The sequence below is a fragment of the Acomys russatus genome, chromosome 19 (genome assembly GCF_903995435.1).
Source record: "Acomys russatus chromosome 19, mAcoRus1.1, whole genome shotgun sequence".
Taxonomy (NCBI): Eukaryota; Metazoa; Chordata; class Mammalia; order Rodentia; family Muridae; genus Acomys; species Acomys russatus.
In genome coordinates, this window is record NC_067155.1 from 8,924,173 (window position 1) to 8,944,134 (window position 19,962).

Sequence of the window (19,962 nt, forward strand, 5' to 3'; positions counted from 1 at the left end):
GGCAGTAAGCCTCCCAGACAACAATTGTTTTTTTGTTGTTGTTGTTTTGGTTTTTTTGGGTTGTTTTGGTTTTGTTTGTTTCTTGAGACAGGGTTTCTCTGTGTAGCCTTGGCCGTCCTGGACTCGCTTTGTAGACCAGGCTGGCCTTGAACTCACAGCAATCCGCCTGCCTCTGCCTCCCGAGTGCTGGGGTTAAAGGCCAGTGCCATCATGTCCGGCTCCGATAACGAATTTTAAAAGGAGCTGTGGACACCTCTGGTACTTGAAGGTGATTTCCTATGATGCTGGGCACTGTCTTTTGCCTCAGGTGTTCCATGTCTTCCATGGGGGATGGTATCAGGCTATTACCTAGAGGACTTCTACTCCAAGGTGTCTGTGTCACTCTGCCAGCCACAGCCAGCCTGTAAGTGTTAAAACAACTCCTTGAAAGGGCCCTCCTCAAAAACAAAACAAAACAACAACAACAAAAAAGAAAGGGCCCTCCTCTAGCTGCTGGCCCAGTCTCTCCCACAGCAAGTCCTTTACACAGTATTTATAGAGTCCAGAGCACAGGGCAAAAAGAGCCAGGCCTTTAATCCCAGCACTCAGGAGGCAGAGACAGGTGAATCTCTGAGTTCGAGGCCCAGTTCCAGGATAGCCAGGGCTACACAGAGAAACCATGTCTTGAAAAACAAACAAACAAACAGATAAGAAAAAGAAAAGAAAGAAAAATGCTAACCTAGGCTGAGAAGATAATATAGCAGGCATCAAGGCACTATTTTTAGCTTCTTGGAGGATGTGTTTTCAATAGCACGATGGGTTTGGTGTTTTCCATGTTATCTTTACTAACAGTCCTGTTGTGTGTTGAATCTGTTTTAGGTGGCAGGGGAAAACCCCAGGCTACAGGACCCCCCCACTCGTAAGGCTAAACTGTCTGTCCGAGGGACCCTCACTCCAGGGAGAGTTAACACCAAGAACCCCAGGAGGCTTGCAATGGGTGCAAAGCAAAGGCCAAGATGGCCCGTGAGAAGCTCAGAAAAGCTTTTTTAGACAAGAGACAGAGGCCTTGGGGGGACGAGCTCCCTGGGAAAATGAGTCCCGCACAGGGTGGTGTAGGGACAGCTGAGAAAGCACGGCCAGTGCTCGGTCAGTAGGAAGAAGAAACTGTCTTCAAATGCAGTGACTGCGGGAAGACATTTAATAAGAAACACCTCCTTGCCGGACACGAGAAGAGCCACTCTGGAGCGAAGCCCTACGAGTGCCCGGAGTGTGGCAAGACCTTCAACCGCAGCTCACACCTCACCCAGCACCAGCGGATCCACAGTGGCTAGACACGGGCGAATGCGGCACGTCCTTCCCCCACCGCTCCAATTTTGTCTTGCATAGCGGGAGACATACTGGAAGAGAAATCTTTCGGCCATGCAGGATGCGGATAGGTCTTCCGATACAGGGGAGGCTTCCTCAGACATTACATCATCCACGGTGGACAGAACCCGTATTATGAGCGCCTTGAGTGCTGACAGGTCTTCAAGCACAGGTCGTTACCCCCTGTGGCACCAGCGGACTACCACTGGGGAGCAGCCCGATGAGTGCAGCGAGTGTGGGGAAAGCGTTTTTTGCGGGAGGGCAGCCCTGCCCCACCACTATGTGATGCACACTGGGGAGCAGCCCTCTGTGTGCGGGGAGTGTGGCTAAGCCTTCAACCACAGGTCATACCTCAAGAGGCACCAGCGCATTCACAGCGGGGAGCAGCCCTTATGTATGCAGGGAGTGTGGGAGGAAGGCCTTTGCCCGCCATGTCAGGGCACAAGCTGATTCATGGGGGTGGATGGGGGGAGCCTTTTGAATGTACCGAGTGTGGGAAATCCTTCTGCTGGGCCACGAACCTCACCCGCTACGCCGTCACTCACACTGGGGAGAAGCCGTATGAGTGCAGTGATTGTGGGAAGGCCTTCAGCCGCAGCTCATCCCTCACTCAGCATCGAAAAGTGCCCAGTGACGGAAACCCTCGCAGTGTGTCAGACGAGGGGAAGGCCTTTCCCAACCACACGCGCCTCAGTTACCCTCCAAGAAGAGTTTTTGAATGTAATGACTGGGGGGAATCTGTTGTCACAAGAAACACCTTTCTCAGTATCCGATCGCTTATACCAAAGAGAAACTCCACAAATATCTTGACTGTTAAAAAAAACAAAAACGCCGGGCATGGTGGCGCACGCCTTTAATCCCAGCACTCAGGAGGCAGAGGCAGGCGGATCGCTGTGAATTCGAGGCCAGCCTGGTCTACAAAGTGAGTCCCGGACAGCCAAGGCTACACAGAGAAACCCTGTCTCGAAACCCCCCCCCAAAAAAAATAAATAAAAAAAAATAAAAAAAATAAACAAAAACAACGAAGTGTCGCAGAATATTTTCTGTCATCTGAAGCGCAGCACTGGCAGCAGACCCAGCTTGTAGCCTTATTTCCCATCTGAAAATTCACCCAGGAAAAAGACTCGCGCTGGGCTGGAGAGATGGCTCAGTGGTTAAGAGCACCAACTGTTCTTCCAGAGGTCCTGAGTTCAATTCCCAGCAACCACATGGTGGCTCACAACCATCTATAATATGATCTGATGTGCACAGTATGCATAATAAATAAACAAATCTTAAAAGAAAGAAAGAAAGAAAGAGACTCGTACTTTGGGGGTTTGGAATTTTGTGTTGTTTTCACACAGGAAAAGCTTCAGCCCATCTCTCTCCTAGATGACACTGCAGTGTTATCTCAGGGATTGTCTTACAAAGGGGCCGATGCAGAGAAAAAGAAAAGCTCAGGTCTCCTCAGACCTCCCTGCCGACCCGATCGCTCTTTGACATCGATTGCTCAGTAAATGTGGATTGCATATTTTATGTCCTAAGGTAATATATATATATATTTTTTTGGGGGGTTTTTTTTTTTTTTGGTTTTTCCAGACACCGTTTCTCTGTGTATCCTTGGTTGTCCTGGACTCGCGTTGTAGACCAGGCTGGCCTCGAACTCACAGCGATCCACCTGCCTCTGCCTCCCGAGTGCTGGGATAAAAGGCGTGTGCCACCACACCCAGCTGTCCTTAGTATTCTTTATTCTTGAGACCAGTAGCTTTTATGAGGTATGGGGGCACTTGAGCCATGAAAATACTTCATATTGAAGGCACTAAGGATCCATATTTTCTCTAAGTATATCTGTACTCTTGCAAATCCCAACAGCCTTTTCCTGTTTTCCTTTACCGAGAGGCACTTTGCTGTGTGTATATCTGTGTGTGTGTGTGTGAGCGTGTGTAAGCTCTTCCTATCTGATGAGTCATTTCTCCACCCCCTTAATCACATAAGTATGCAGCTTTCTCCACAACATAGAGCTGAAATTTTTGCCCTTCTTGGTGGGGTAAAAAAATCAGAATGCCCAGCCCGGCATGGTGGCGCACGCCTTTAATCCCAGCACTCAGGAGGCAGAGGTAGGTGGATCGCTGTGAGTTCGAGGCCAGCCTGGTCTACAAAGTGAGTCCAGGACAGCCAAGAGTACACAGAGAGACCCTGTCTCGAAAAACCAAAAAAAATAAAATAAAATAAATTAGCCAGGCCTGGTGGCGCATGCCTTTAATCCCAGCACTCGGGAGGCAGAGGCAGGCGGATCGCTGTGAGTTCCAGGCCAGGCTGGTCTACAAAGCAAGTCCAGGACAGCCAAGGCTACACAGAGAAACCCTGTCTCGAAAAACAACAACAACAACAACAAAAAAGAAAAAAAAAAGAAAGAAAAGAAAAAATCAGAATGCCGCTGGGTGTGGTGGTGCATGCCTTTAATTCCAGCACTCAGCATTGGGGAGGCAGAGGCAGAGGATCGCTGTTTGAGGCCAGCCTGGTCTACAAAGTGAGTCCAGGACAGCCAAGACTACACAGAGAAACCTTGTCTCAAAAAAAAAAAAAAAAAATCAGAAAGCCTGTGCTTTCAGCTGACTCAAATATTTCTCAGGTTAAAAAATGCAGGGGAGCCAGGTGACGCAGGAGGCAGAAGCAGGTTGATCTCTTGAGTTTGAGACCAGCTTGCTCTATGGAGAGTTCCAGGACAGCCAGGGCCACACAGAGAAACCCTGTCTCAAAACAAAACAAACAAACAAAAATAAAGGAAAAGAAAAAATGCAGCGGGGTGGGGGTGGGGTGGAGCACCCTGGTAAGGCGTAGCTCAGTGGTGAAGAGCATAGCTTCTCTTGAAGACCTGAATTCAGTTGCCAGTCACCATGTCGAGCAGCTAACAGTCTCCTGTAATCCCAGTTTCAGGGCATCCCTACCACACGCATTTGCACTCCTGCACAGAGGAAAAAAACTGGCTCCGCCAGGTGTACCTGAGTAGTTCTACAACAAATCTTTCCTTTTTTCTTTTCTGAGACAAGGTGTGTCTTCATAGCCCTGTAGCTGAGCTAGCTCACGGTGTTATGAGAACTTGTTGGTCTTCCAGAGTCCTGGGTCTGGTTCCCAGTATCTACACGGTGGCTCCCAACGACCCATAACCTCATTTGTAACTGACCTCGGTGGGCACCAGGCATGCATGGAGTGCACACACATACATACATGCAGACAAAACATTCAAACACACACAGGGGGAAAAAAAAAACACCAAACGTTTTTTAAAAAAAAAAAAGAAGCCAAATGTAAGGCTAGTCCCTGCCTCCAGGGAAAAAGAGGAAAAAGAAGTGACCAAGTGTAGTGGGGTGTGCCTCCAGTATCAGCATTCAGGAGGCTGAGGCAGGAGGATTGTGTAATGCTTGAGGCCAGCCTACTCTGCATAGTCCCTGGTCTCCGTGGGCTACGTGATAAGACCTTGGCTTCAGCTGGGCGTGGTTGCGTGGTTGCGCACGCCTTTAATCCCAGCAGTCGGGAGGCAGAGGCAGGCAGATCGCTGTGAGTTCGAGGCCAGCCTGGTTGACAGAGTGAGTGCAGGACAACCAAGGCTACACAGAGAAACCCTGTCTTGAGAAACCATATCTCGAAAAACAAAAAAACAAAACAAAACAACAAAAAAGACCTTGGCTTCATAGTGAATGCCTGACCAACCTGGGCTACAGAGTGAGAAACAAAACCTAAGCAATAAACATTAAAGATGGAAGGCTATACCCATTTTGCCTTAAGATATATCTCTTCCTATTGGTGAGAAAAGTACAGGAGAATGGGGAAATAGAAGGATCCAGAGGGTCCTAGAAACCTACAAGAAGAACATCATGATGGGTGGATCTGGACCCACGGCGGTGGGGGGGCGGCGGTCTGCTCAAACTACTGCACCAACCAAGGACAATACATGCAGTAAACATCAAAGCCCTACTCACATCTACCCAACGGACAGTACATTCTCCACAGTTATATGGAGAGCGGGGACTGACTCTTGACATGAACTCTGGTGCCCCATATTTGACCACTCCCCCTTTGACCAGGTGGGGAGGCCTGGTGGCACTCACGGGAAGGATAAGCAGGCTACCAAGATGAGACTTGATAGCCTATGACCATATGGTGCAGGTGGAGTGGGAGGGAGGGAGGAACAGGAGGATATAAGTGAGGGGGAAACAATTGAGCTGTATTCTGAATAAATTAATTTAAAAAATATATCTCTTAGGTGGGTGGAGGGGGAGGGGGCACACCTTTAATCCCAGTACTGGGGAGGCAGAGGCAGGTGGATGTCTCTGAGGTCAAGGCTTGGGCAGGCCAACACAATGGGATATAAGTGTACCTGTTTATTCTCACTCAGGTGATGGTCATTTTTTTTCCCCAGTGCGTGGGTGGGACTTCACAACATTGGCTAGTCTGAAAAGACCAGGGAGTTGAGCAAGGAGAAAGGGTCGGTGGGTGCTCCAGGCCATCAATTCCTAGAAGAAAGCTGTGAGTCTTGGTGCCAACTAAAATTTTACTGGGCTGCCAGTCATGGTGGTGCACACCTTTAATCCCAGCACTCGGGAGGCAGAGGCAGGCGGATCTCTGTGAGTTCAAGGCCAGCCTGGTCTACAAAGCTAGTCCAGGACAGCCAGGGCTACACAGAGAAACCCTATCTCAAAAAACCAAAAATAAATAAATAAATAAAATAAAAATTTCTGGGTAGGGAGGATTAAACACTTGGATTGGCCAGGTGTAGTGGAGCCAGTACAGGGTAAGTGCACCACAAAGACACGTTCCTAAGGAAGACTCCTATCCCTAAATCCCAATTAGTGGGGAAATGTAACTGTAACCTGGCCCAGATGTTATGGATTTCGGGTTTAAATGCTGACATTATGGTTGGGGATAGGGGGTGGGGGTGGTCACAGTTCAGGTCTGTTTTGTGGCCCTGACCAATCATTAATGGCCTGAGTACAATAAAATTTTTGTCATCTACTTATGAATGTTCGAAGATGTAGTCAGCTCCCAAGTCTGGTTCAATAAAGATCTTGTTTTGGACTTTTGAACCCCAACAGTTTGTTTTTCCAGAGAGGTGTAGGCCAGTCTGTCCTCAAACTTGGAGATCCGCCTCTATCCTCCTGAGTGCTGAGATTACAGGCCATACCTTCCGGTATGGGCTGGATTTTTAAATTTTAATTTTAATTAATTTTAATTTTAAATTTTAATTCCCTCTTCTAATAAACACGAGTTTTGACTATTTGATTGGAAGGGCGTATTTCTTTCTTTTAGATTTATTTATTTATTTATACAGCAGTCTGTCTGCAGGTGAGCCAGCAGGCCACAAGAGGGCACCAGATCGCGTGATTAGAGGATTATGCGCCACCGTGTGGTTGCTGGGAATTGAACTCAAGACCAGTTGGGAAAACCTCTGAGCCATCTCTCCAGCCCCAGAGTTACTCATTCTTACAACGGGGTCCTTGAGGTTCACTGACAGCCATTTGTGCCTGCACAAGCACACCACCGGGCGCTGACCTCAGCTCGTTACGTTCATTAACTTACCTACTTTTTCTGAGACTTTAGGCTTCCAGGGGCGGGCTGGTCCCGCCCCAACCATCCTATTGGCCGAACGCCCTCGTGGCGGAAGTTCTTGTTTCTCAAGCTACCCTATTGGGTGAGCCCTTGATTTCAGAAAGCTCAACCAATGGTTATCAGCTGGAATCGGCTATTCCTAGGCGAGGCACGGACTACAAGGCAGTGGAAAGCTCTTCTAGTGGCTTACCGGTGAGTGGGTCGCGGGTGGCACATCCTGGGCGGTTGGAGCCGCCCACCCCTTTCTAGGGGCCCCTGGACTCCAGCACCTAGCAGGACTGACTACAGCGTGCCTTCACTCTTTAGAGTTTAGAGAAGACGGAGAACGCCCTGGGTCGCAGCTTCGCCCACAAGTAAGAGGGATGCGAACCGGTACCCAAACTCGGGGTGGTTGCCAGTGTGTTGTTATCCCAGCAAGGAGGAGGTTAAGGCAGGAGGATGGGCGCAGTTAGAGGTCATCCTGAGCTACTGTGAAATCCTGTTTTAAACAGAAACTGGACACTAGCCAGAGGAAGGGCAGAACGGACTGGGATCTGCCGCCAGGGTGCAGTGCGTGGGCACTGAGGACTTCAGCCCCATCTTCTCGGGGCCCCATCCTCCTCCTAGGCTCTCTCCCCCATCCCGCCCTCTCCTCCTGCAGTACTTTTCTTTCTCTTTTTCGTCCTCCCCTCCAACGTCCCTCACTCCTCCTCCCTTCCCCCTACTCTCCCATCCTCCCTTAGTCTCTGTTAGGATGACTTTGAACTTGTGATCCTCCTGCCTCCACCTCCCACAGACTGTGATTGCCAGGGAGGCATCGCCACGCCCATTTTCCCTCCATCTCTGTTCAGCCACTGGCCAGATGGAGTCCAGCACTTTAACCAGGTGAGTGCCTTGCCATGGTATCCAAAAGAAGAAAGAAAATAGGACTCAGGTGTAGAGCAAACTGGGCAAGTGGGGCGGGGCTAATGGATCCAAGGTGCTATTTTCCCTGTGCAGTGCTGGGGTTGTGAGCAGAGTGAGTGAGGGAAGGGGAGCCGGTGGGATCTGTAACTCTTCCTAGTCTCTGAGATGAGATTATCTGTATGCCTTCTCTTTGGCAGGCGGTTCACCAAAGACGACTTTCAAATAGGGCGGCCTCTGGGCAAGGGGAAATTTGGGAATGTGTACCTGGCTCGGCTCAAGGAAAACCATTTCCTTGTGGCCTTGAAGGTCCTCTTCAAGTCCCAGATAGAGAAGGAGGGATTGGAGCACCAGCTTCGCAGAGAAGTGGAGATCCAGGCTCACCTACAGTAAGCATGGTCTGCGTGGGACTGTCCCTGGCCGTGCTGTGGATCAGGCCGGTCTCGAACTCAGAGGCCCGCCTGCACTTGCCTCTGGAGTGGTGGGGTTACATTTGTGCACCAGCACGGCCCAGCGTTTTCTTTTTTTATTTAATTAAGTGCTGCAGATGGCAGGCTGGAGAGATGGCTCAGTGGTTAAGAGCACAGACTGCTCTTCCAGAGGTCATGAGTTCAATTCCCAGCATCCACATGGTGGCTCACAACCATCTATAATGTGATCTAATATCCTCCTCTGGTCTGCAGGTGTATATGCAGGCAGAGGTCTGTATACATAATAATAAATAAATCTTTAAAAAGAAAAAAGTGCCGCAGATGGGCCACATGTGAGTCACAGCCCACACGTGGAGGGCAGCTTGTGTGGAATTGGTTCTTCCCTTCCACAAACGGATTCTAGGGACAGAACTCAAGCTTGGCGGGTTTGGCAGCTGGTGTCTGCGTGCCGTGCCACCTTTCCTGCCTTGACGCTCCCTTCCTCCTACAGACACCCGAATATCCTCCGCCTGTACAACTACTTCTGCGATGCTTCCCGGGTGTTCTTAATTCTGGAATACGCTCCACGGGGTGAGCTCTACAAGGAGCTCCAGAGAAACCACAGGTTAGACGAGCAGCGCACAGCCACGGTGAGGGGAGCTCTGGGACCAAGGGTCCGCCATGCGATGGTGATGGTGGTGGGTGATGATGACAACGATGACGATGATGGCTGAGAGTTGCTGTTTGTGGCTGCCATTGTCCTCTTCCCAACTCTTCTGAATGTACTGTTATGTGTATTTGTGTGTGATGTGTGTGGAGGGGGTGAGCATACATGCCATAGTGCACATGTAAGGGTCATGAGACAACTTGGAGGAGTCTGGTTTTCTCCTTCTCCCTTTATGCGGGCTACAGGGATGGGGCTCAGGCCACCAGGCTTGCACAGCAAGCTCCAACTTGAGACATCTTGCTGGCCTTCATCCTTTTTTGTCTGAATCGAGGGACGCTTGCTATATAGCCCAGGCTAGCCCAGATTTCCCTAGCGTCTCCAAGATGATGTGGAGCATGTGAAATCCTGAGTGAGCCTCAGAAGTATTGGGATTGTAACACATGAGCCACCATGCCTGACTTGGGGTTGCTGTATTCCCCCTAACCTCACTCAACCCCTGCTGAGGCAGAGTCTTTCTAAGTAGCTGAGAATGAGTTGGAACTTCTGAACAGCCCAGGATGGCCTCTTAATTTTTAAATTTTAAGGTGGCAGGCATGTGCTAACACACCCAGCTTTGGACTGTTTCTATTAGCTCGCTCTTCCTTTTTTTTTTTTTTTTTCTGGGGTGCCTAGATGTAACGCGGTGGTCCAGTTGTTGTCCATTATGTGAGCGGCCTGTGGTTTGATCCCCAGTGTAGCTCCAGAATATTAGCATTGATAAGATTTGATAGTGTGTGTGTGTGTGTGTGTGTGTGTGTGTGTGTGTATGTATGTGTGTGTGTGAGAGAGAGACAGACAGACAGACAGGGATAGTGTCTCCCTGTGTAGTCTTGGCTGACCTGGAACGATATATATAGACCAGGCTGGCCTCAAATTCATAAATCTTAACCCTCTTGCCTCTGCTTCCTGAGTGCTGGCTGCCACATCATACCTGGAATCATTTATATCAAACATACGTCAGAGTCTAACTTATGCTGGAAGGGTGGCTCAGTGGGTAGGGCTGCTTGCTACCAAGGCCGAACACCTGCCTCCTAGGACCCACAGAGCAGGAGGGAACAAATCCGGAAGATTGTCCTTGGCCCTACGCACATATTCATCTGTAGCCACAGAGAAGCAATAAATAAATAAATGTAATAAAAATAGTATTTTTATTTCTGCTACGCAGAAAATGAAACCATCAGCATATATTGGAAGGCTAGCTGGGTGTGGTGGTGCTGGCCTATAATCCCAGCACGTGGAAGGCTGAGGCTGAAGGATCAGGAGTTCAAGGGCAGCTTGGTCTACATATCAAGTCCCAGGCCATAGGGTTACATAGTGAAACTCTGTCTGAAAAATGGGAAGGACGGGCTGGAGAGGTGGCTCAGTGGTTAAGAGCACCGCCTGCTCTTCCAAAGGTCCTGAGTTCAATTCCCAGCAACTGCATGGTGGCTCACAACCATCTATCATGAGATCTGGTTCCCTCTTCTGGTGTGCATGTGTACATGCAGACAGAGCACTGTATACATAATAAATAAATAAATCTTAAAAAAAAAAAAACTGAAAAAAAAAAATGGGGGGGGAAGGAATAAAAAAGCTACCTAGAAATTTGCATGGCACTAAAAAGAAAGCCATAGCAGGCCAGCCTTTATCCCAGGGGCAGCACCCGGATCCATTGCATATCCAAAGGACTGACTCTTGTCCTTTCCCTCAGGATCCTTTCCAGGGATGATCTGATTAGCTCAGCACAGGTTCTGTGTCTGGCTACTTCTTCTGCTAAGTCCATAAGGAAGCCCTGCCTATTTTAGTGTATATTGCAAAACTATAACGATGGGGCTATTTAAAGAGATCGGGCAAGCCGGAGGGCATGGTGGCGCACACGTTTAGCCCTGTCCTCGAGGAGGCAGAGGCAGGCAGAGCTCATGAGTTCAAGGCTAACCTGGGCCATCCCGCCAGACCCTGTGTTCAGAAGGACAAAGAGCCAGGTGGCGGCAGCGGCGGCTCACGCTTTTAATCGCAGCACTCAGCAGGATCTCTGTGAGTTCCAGGCCAGCCTGGTCTACAGAGTTAGTTCCAGGACAGTCAGGGCTACACAGAGAAACCCTGTATCAAAAACCAACCCTCTTCCCCAGCCCACCTCCCCCCACCCCCTGAAGAAACCCAACCCAACCCAAACAAACACAACAGAAAGACAAGGTGAGTGGACAGTAAGAGACTGTCCACTGTGCTCCACACACGTATGTGTACGCACACCAAGAGATGTTAAGAGTTATTGGTCAAGGAATGAGAGTGCATCGCAGCCCGGGATTTCATAATGCCTGTTCCCCATCACGGGGAAGCTGTGAGAGTCTCCCTGCCCCCCACCCCCAACCCCACCCCCAACCCAAACCCCAACCCAAACCCCAACCCCAACCCCACCCCCAACCAGATTGCTTTTGTTCACACACACAGATCATGGAGGAATTGGCTGATGCCCTGACCTACTGTCATGAGAATAAAGTGATTCACAGGGACATCAAACCAGAGAACCTCCTGCTGGGCCTCAAGGGCGAGGTGAAGATAGCAGACTTCGGGTGGTCTGTGCACACCCCCTCTCTCAGGTACGTAGGTGGGATGGGGGTGGGGTGGGTGGGCCCCTCACACCATTGAAGCTTCTCTTAGTGAAATCCATCTCACTGGTAAGACCCAGATACAAGCTAGGGTTGGAACCGGGCGTGGTGGTGCACGCCTTTTAACACCAGCACTCAGGGGACAGAGGCAGGTGGATCTCTGTGAGTTCGAGGCCAGCCTGGTCTCTAAGAGAGAAATAAGTAGAAAAAAGAGCTTGCCTCAGGCGGGTGCGGTGACACACGCCTTTAATCCCAGCACACAGGAGGCAGAGGCAGGTGGATCGCTGGGAGTTCGAGGCCAGCCTGATCTACAAAGCGAGTTCAGGACAGCCAAGATGACACAGAGAAGCCCTGTCTTGAAAAAACAAAAACAAAAAGCAAGCGTGGTGGTCCACGCCTGTAATCCCAGCACTCAGGAGGCAGAGGGAAGCAGGTCTTTGTTAATTCAAGGCTGGCCTGGTCAACAAAGCAAGTCCAGGACAGCCAGGGCTACACAGAGAAACCCTGTCTCGAAAAAACAAACAAATTTTTTTATTTTTTTATATTTTAGAATGAGCCTGTCTCAAAATTTCATGGGCTCAGCAGTTAAGAGTGCTGTCTGTTCTTTTATAGGTCCTGAGTTCAATTCCCAGCAACCACATGGTGGCTCAGAACCATCTATAATGAGATCTGGTGCCTTCTTCTGGTGTACCTGCAGATAGAGTGCTCATATACATAAACTTTGGGGGATTTTTTTTGTTTGTTTTGTTTCTTGTTTGTTTTTCAAGACAGGGTTTTCTCTGTGTAACCTTGCCTCTCCTGGACTCACTTTTATAGACCAGGCTGGCCTTGAACTCACATCAGTCCTCCTGCCTCTGCGTCCCAAGTGCTGGGATTACAGGCATGCGCCACCATGCCCGGCTTACAAAAACAATTTTTTTTTAAGAAAATTAAAATTTTAAAAAGTCATTTTCAGATTGAAAGAATTGGGTGGGGTGACGACTCAGTGGATCAGAGCCTTTCTTTGTAAGCATGAAAACTTAAGTTTAGATTGAAAGCACCTGTATAGAGGCAGGACCAGGCTGGCCTTGAACTTACAGCGATCCACCTGTCTCTGCCTCCCAAATGCTACAGATTTCTTTAACCCTGCATTGAGGGGTGGAGACCGGCAGATCCTGGAAGCTGGCTAGCCTGCCAGCACACACACACACACACATACACACACACAGCCCAACCAGATCTTTCATGGTTGCCTGGCTGGTCCACAGTCTCCTGTGGATTCTCCTGTGCCTCCCATCTCACTGGAGGAGTGCACGGAGCTCTATGTGGGTTCTGGACGTAGAACTTGGGTCCCCAGGGCATTCACTGCAAGTGTTTTACCCACCAAGGCACCTCCCACAGCCCCTCTGATTTGTTTTCTTTTGAGACAGGGTTTCTGTGTGTAGCCCTGGCTGACCTGAAACTCACTCTGTAGACCAGGCTGGCCTTGAACTCACAGATATAGATCCTCCTGCCTCTGCCTCCTGAGTGCTGGAATTACCAGGCGTGAGCTGCCACGACCGGCTCGTCCCTCTGAGTCTTGATCCATGTTGACAGTTGGTGTTTCTGTTTATTTGGTTTGTTTTGGTTTGGAATTTTGAGACAGGGTTTCTCTGTGTAGCCCTGTAGCCCTGGCTGTCCTGGACTTGCTTTGTAGACCAGGCTGGCCTCAAACTCACAGAGATGCGCCTGCCTCTGCCTCCCGAGTGCTGGGATTAAAGGCGTGCGCCACCACGCCCGTCTTGACACATGCTGTTTGTGAACCTCCCTCCCTCCCTTCCCCCCTTCCTCCCTCCACCCCCTACCGCTCAGGAGGAGACTCTTAGCACGTCCCTGGATCTCCCATTTCCTTGGAACAGGGAGCCTTTCCCTCAATCCGAGCCTATTCAAAGTGCTTCCCTTCTGTGTCCTCCCGTAGGAGAAAGACAATGTGCGGCACTCTGGACTACTTGCCCCCGGAAATGATTGAGGGGAGGACATATGACGAGAAAGTGGACCTGTGGTGCATCGGGGTGCTCTGCTATGAGCTGCTGGTGGGAAATCCGCCCTTTGAGAGCAGCACTCACAGTGAGACGTACAAGCGCATCGTTAAGGTGAGACGGCCGCTCGCAAGGGGCCACTTAGCAGGGAGCCAGACGGCGGTGGCGGCTCCCGGGCCTTTGGGACCTGGAGTGTGTACAAAAGATGATCTATTAGCAGATGGTGGAGCTGATGCCCCAAAGAGACCGAAGAGGGAAACAATTAACCAAAGAGATTAACTAGCTCCTCCTCCTCCTCCTTCCCTGCCTCCTTAGGTGGATTTGCGGTTTCCACCATCAGTGCCTTCGGGGGCCCAGGACTTGATCTCCAAGCTTCTTAAGTACCGCCCCTCAGACCGGCTGACCCTGGCCCAGGTCCTGAAGCACCCCTGGGTCCGGGAGCACTCTCGGAGGGTGATGCCTCCCTGCGCTCAGATGGCTTCCTGAGCCCAGTCTGCCTCTGTTCTTAAGTGTTTCTCCAGGAAGCTCTCCAGGGCTCTGTCTGTTTCTGCGTCTGGTTTGCTTGTGGTCTCTTTTAAGATGCTAATTAAAAGTGATTAATTTAATATTAATCTTTCAGTTAGTGTGTCACTGGGTATGTCCTTTGTCCTATGTGTGTGTGGTGGGGGTGGAGGCCAGGGGTCCACGGCAGGTGTCTTCCCTCCGTTGCTCACCATGTCATGGTGTGAGCTGGTGGGTCTCTGAACTGAACATGAGACTCACCGATTTGCCTGGGCTGCCTAGTCAATGAAACACAGTGACCCGGTGGGAAGATCACAGATGCACTAGTGTGTGCCTGGGGATCACAAACTCAGTCCCCGCACTTCCACTCATGGGCGGAGGCACACCCGTGCTCCCACACATACAGAATAAGTACTAAATGAAAGGAGGAGCGATGGTATATGTGTAGAAGTCAGGGGTCCTGTAGAGCACCCAGTTTCTCATCTTTGTACTTGGCCCTGATTGTTGGCCAAGGTTACACACACACACACACCTGTTACTGGGTGGGTCTGAACAACTTACTGAGATTGTCTCAAAAACTAAAACAATTTCAAATAACAATAACAAATAGGTTTATCTAAGGCATGACGTTGGCTCTGTCCTCTGTTTTAGACAAAGACTTAAAAACACTTAGGGGGCCCTGGTGTTGCCAGCAGCAAAGAACTACGTTACCCAGAAGGCACAGCACATGAGTCATGTGGCTTGCTTGGCCTAAAGGGGCGCCCTCTATGAGATCTTAGCTGAGTTCCCTATATCGCCTTGGAAGAGGAAGAGACAGGCAAATTATGGACACTGGAACCGCTGGGCTTCTTGACCTGGGCACAGCAGCCATCAGCCAAAGCCGCCTGCCCCTGGGCAAGGAGACGTGAGGGTCTACCAAGCCCACGGGGCCCCTCCTGGTCCACAACCCGCAGGGTCGCAGGATGGAGTCAGCACTGATAGACTCGGGGAGGGCAGGTGGTTTGACGAGATTTTGATGCCTCCTTGGCTTGCAGAGCTTTTAATCAAGAGAGCCTCTCCTTTTGTCTTTGTAATTGAGTTTATTTAGGAAAAGTGGCTCTGGATGGCCACCCAGTTTATTTCCAGTCTGAGCGTTTGTTTTCAAACTCGGGACAAAGTGCTGAGATGCCTATTTAACAGAGCCGAACTGGTCACCAGGTTCTCGCAGCATCCCTCAGTCCCTTCTTGTTACCGGGTCCTCAGGGCTGGCAAACTCCGCCCCCATACCTTAAACTTCTCCAGCCAAGGGGCTGGCCTGCCCTTATTTAATTTAACCATTTTGGTTATCACTCCACATTTGAGCCTCCTGGCTGTGGAAGGCCAGCCTAGGGGTGGAGATGAGCTTGGTGGTCCATGCCTTTAATCCCAGCACTGGAGAGGCAGGTGGATTGCTGTGAGTTCGAGGCCAGCCTGTTCTACAAAGAGTTCCTTTTTTTTTTTTTTCTTTCTTTTTTTGTTTTTTGAGACAGGGTTTCTCTGTGTAGCCTTGGCTGTCCTGAACTCACTTTATAGACCAGGCTGGCCTCAAACTCAGAGATCCGAGTGCTGGGATCAAAGGCGTGCGCCACCACGCCTGTCATAAAGAGAGCCCTAGGACAGCCAGGGCTGTTACACAGAGAAACCTTGTCTCGAGTCCCTCCCCGCCCCATTAAAAAAAAAAAAATCCAGGTTAAGGACTTTCATCAGCTGGTAATCTAATAAGACATGGTCTGTTAAGTATCCTATTTTCCTGGCTGACCACTTACGATTTTGTCTTCCGCTGGCTCAGTGACATTCAGGTGTACCAACCTGACCCACAATTTCCATTGCTTCTCCAGCTTTATACCTTTGCCGTTCACTCTGCCTCTGACAGTCCTCAGCTCTCCGGAAAACCATTCTTTGTAACATTTCTGCTCAGATACCAGTTTTTAAAAAAAATTTTTTTTTTTTTTTTTTTTTAATTTAGCTTGGGAGAGATGGCTGAGTGGTCAGGAGCACTGGCTGCTTTCAGGGGACCCAAGTTTCAATTCCCAGCACCCCACGGGGCAGCTGACAACCATCTGCTGCTCCAGTTTCGGGGGTGATCTGACACCCTCACACAGACACATATGCAGGCAAAACACCAACGCACGTAAAAGAAAAAGACATCATTTGAAACTTTAAAAACACATTAGAATTTGTGGGTGTTCTATGCGCCCGGTGGGTCCCCTCATGTGCAAAGCAATGGCTGTAAGGGTGTGGAGGTCAAAGGACAAATTTCAGGAATTGGTCCTCTCGTACTTTTATATGAGTTCTTGTGCTGGACCTTAGGTGTCCTGGCTTGTGGCAGTGTACTTTCGCCCTCTAAGCCATCCCACTTGTCCAAAAAGCACTCCTTTAGTTATTCCTGTAAACCTGGTACTGGAGAGGCAGAGGCAGGAGGATGAAGACTTCAAGGTCAGCCCCTGGCTACATAGCAAGTTGGAGGAGACTGCCTCGGTCGGACGACTTGTGACCATAACAGAAATGAACAAATTGTGGGCATCTTTTAACCTCAAGTCAACGACCTATGCATAGGTGACCAGTGGTATTTACCATAGACTGTATTAGTTAACAGAGACTAAGCCAGTTAAGTATGGTGTGTTGCATCTTTCAGAAACCTCATCTCAATCTCATGGCTATTTTGTTTGTTTGGGTTTTTTAGACAGGGTGTCTCTGTGTAGCCTTGACTATCCTGGACTCGCTTTGTACACCAGGCTGGCCTCGAACTGCCTTTTTTTTTTTTTTTTTTTTTTTTTTAACCCATGTTTACCTTTTTCTGTTTTTTGTTTCGTTTTGTTTTCCTTCTTCATAGCTGTCGTCAATGAAGTGAGGAGGGAAGAAATGGAGGCTCAGAGACGAAGTGAGGTGTGCCTAATGCTGCACAGCTGTCCGGGGGTAGTTTCAGGACCCGGGACTGAAGCCGTAGGAGCCTTGACTTCAGAACTGAGGGCTCTGGAAGCATTCAGCTAGGGCAGGAAACCAGCTGGACCAATGATGCTCAGGATTTGCTGTTCTTGGGGGGGGGGGGGGGCGTGGTGGCCGCATGCCTTTGATCCCAGCACTCGGGAGGCAGAGGCAGGGATATCTCTGTGAGTTCGAGGCCAGCCTGGTCTACAAAGCGAGTCCAGGACAGCCAGGGCTACACAGAGAGACCCTGTCTCCAAAAACAACAAAACAAAACAAAAAAAGATAAAGATACAGAGGGCTCCGACATATGGTATTCATGAGAAACTGACTTTGCATGTGATAATATCATAAATTGATGAAAAGGGGCCAGTGAGGTGATCCAGCAGCTACAAGTACCTGATGCCACGCCTGATAACCTGATTTGGGTCCCCAGACACCATAAAAGGAAAGGAAAGAACTGATTCCCTCACGCTCTCCCTTGATCTCCATAAGCATGCCGTGGTGCATGCATACCCAAACACACACAAAAAGGAAAACGTTTTTTAAAGAGATGAAAAAAAAAAAAAATACAAAGCCTCAACTAAAAATGCGAGGGTAGCTAGATGTCTCTCAAAGCTATCCTGCAGAGCTGAGAGCATTTAAGGGGACACAAAAGGACACATTAGTAATGTGAATAAATTACAATTTTCTTAAAGTAATATGAATAAGTTATAATGAATAGACTTTTAAAAATCACTATCAAAGCCGGGCATGGTGGCGCTTGCCTGTAATCCCAGCACTCGGGAGGCAGAGGCAGGCGGATCGCTGTGAGTTCGAGGTCAGCCTGGTCTACAAAGTGACTCCAGGACAGCCAAGGATACACAGAGAGACCTTGTCTCAAAAACAAAACAAAACAAAACAAAACAAAAACAAAAACAAAAAAAAACCCAAAAACAAAAATCACTATCACTGAAATTAGCAGAGGTCCCGTTTGACCTCCCAACTCCCTATTATTTTTGGACCTATATATTTTGCCAACAACCTCCCTGCCTTACAGGTAATTTCCTGACTTTTGTCGGGTCCTGCCGTTCTTTAAAGGCAGTAATACTTGCATCCATGGAGCAGGTATAATCCCCAGTGCTTTCCCGGCCATGAGTTGGTTTAAGTTTTTGTTCATGTGGGAGTTGTTCCATCTCAGGGTGTTTGCTTTCGGTGACATGTCAGGTTTCTCTGAGTGCGGCGTTTCTCTCGTCCATGGTCACCGTCCATCCTTTGGCCTGTTGTGTGTGATCACACCTCCTGTGCCTGGGTGTGGGGGTCCACCCTGTGGCCACGAAGAGTAAGGCAAATGTTCAGCGCTCGGGTATCCTGCGCCCTCTTCTGGCCACTGTGAGCACTGCACTTGTGAGCAAATCCATACACTAGGTCACACGTATGTATACACGTAGTAAAAAAATACAATCTGGGGCAGGAATGATGGCTCAGTGGATAAGAGTACTGGCTGCCCAGCACTCTGGAGGCAGAGGCAGGCAGATTGATGTGAGTTCGAGGCCAGCCTGGTCTACAAAGCCAAGGCTACACAGAGAAACCCTGTCTTGAAAAACCAGAACAAACAAACAAACAAACAAACAAGAGTGCTGGCTGCTCTTCCGAGGCCCTGGTTTCAATTCCTAGTACCCTCAGACTGACTCCCAATTATCTGTGATTCCAGTTTAAAGGAACACAGGGTCTCTGTGGCTTCTACCTACACCAGCACGGAAGTGGTGCATAGCCATACATTCAGGCAAACACCCAAATGTGATCAACCAACCAACCAACCAACCAATCAATCAATATTTTTTATAAACAAAATAAATCCTAGCTGCTGTGGTGACACATACCTTTAATTCGAGCACCCGGGAGGCAGAGGAAGGTGGATTTCTGAGTACAAAGCCAGCCTAGCCTATACAGTGAGCCTATACTCCTGTAAGCAACAAAAAATGTCTTGCTTTCTCTATTTGATAGAAGAATGTGAAAACTTATTATTTTTTTTTCCAAGACAGGGTCTCTCTGTGTAGCCTTGGCTGTCCTGGACTCACTTTGTAGACCAGGCTGGTCTTGAACTCACAGAGATCCGCCTGCCTCTGCCTCCCGAGTGCTGGGATTAAAGGCGCCGGCCACCACCGCCCAGCTGTGAAAACCTTTTAAAAAGTAATATTTTGATACATTCGTGACTATTTTCTTTTTCTTTTCTTTCTTTTTTGTTTTGTTTTTGTTTTGAGACAGGGTGTCTCTGTGTAGCCTTGGCTGTCCTGGATTCACTTTGTAGACCAGGCTGGCTTCACTCAGGTTCTTTGCCAGAGCAAGTGCTTTTCATCATTGAGCCAACTCTCCAGACCCCTATTGGCCTTTATTTAGCTGTGTCTTTTAATAACATCAAAGTAATTTTTTTGGTTAAGTTATTTTGCCTAGTAACGCCATCAAGTCATGTTTGTGCTTTGATTACTAAAGCTTAATGTTTTAAATGAAAAGTTCTACACTCTCCAAACATCTTTTTTTTTTTTTTTAAGAGTTTTGTTGTTTGTTTTTTATTTTGATTTTTTTTTTGAGACAGAGTCTTACTTTGTAGAGCTGACTGGCCTGAACTCATGTGTACACCAGGCTGGACCGGAATCCATAGTGATCCACTGGCCTGCTGAGATTAAATTGTGTACCAACAAGATTTATTTTTATGATAATTTAATTTTTTATTTTAATTAATTGATTTATTTATTTTGGTTTTTCAAGACAGGGTTTCTCCATGTAGCCCTGGCTGTCCAGATTATGAATGGTTCAATTGGTAGCAGAACGCTAATCAGAAACCACAGAGGAGAAAAGGAATGGAAGGGATGGGCTGGTGCTGACCAGGCTTGCCCACTCTGCATCCTATGTACCATAAAAACTGCATCCGAGAAACAGGGGCGCCCTTGGATGCGGGTACATAAGAGTGTCACCAGCCTAACACAGACAAAATTCACTAGTTAGGCAGGAAGTATTAACAGAGCCGT

At 48.8% G+C, this 19,962-nt stretch overlaps 1 protein-coding gene and 1 pseudogene across 1 annotated transcript; both read left to right on the forward strand.

Annotated features, from left to right (window-relative positions):
• Positions 1–330: 330 nt before the first annotated feature.
• LOC127203050 (zinc finger protein 264-like) lies at positions 331–2,154 on the forward strand (annotated as a pseudogene).
• A 5,506-nt stretch (positions 2,155–7,660) lies between these two features.
• Positions 7,661–14,019, forward strand: Aurkc (aurora kinase C). The gene is made up of 6 exons (XM_051161905.1): positions 7,661–7,794; positions 8,013–8,201; positions 8,734–8,872; positions 11,356–11,504; positions 13,450–13,624; positions 13,826–14,019. The coding sequence occupies exons 1-6, from the start codon at positions 7,772–7,774 to the stop codon at positions 13,994–13,996; spliced, it is 846 nt and encodes a 281-aa protein (XP_051017862.1). The 5' UTR covers positions 7,661–7,771; the 3' UTR covers positions 13,997–14,019.
• Positions 14,020–19,962: the final 5,943 nt, after the last annotated feature.

Coding starts and splice junctions, on each gene's coding strand:
- Aurkc (XM_051161905.1), top strand. CDS start 7,772: ATGGAGTCCAGCACTTTAACCAG. Junction 7,795..8,012: donor GAGTCCAGCACTTTAACCAG/GTGAGTGCCTTG, acceptor TCTCTTTGGCAG/GCGGTTCACCAAAGACGACT. Junction 8,873..11,355: donor ACGAGCAGCGCACAGCCACG/GTGAGGGGAGCT, acceptor TCACACACACAG/ATCATGGAGGAATTGGCTGA.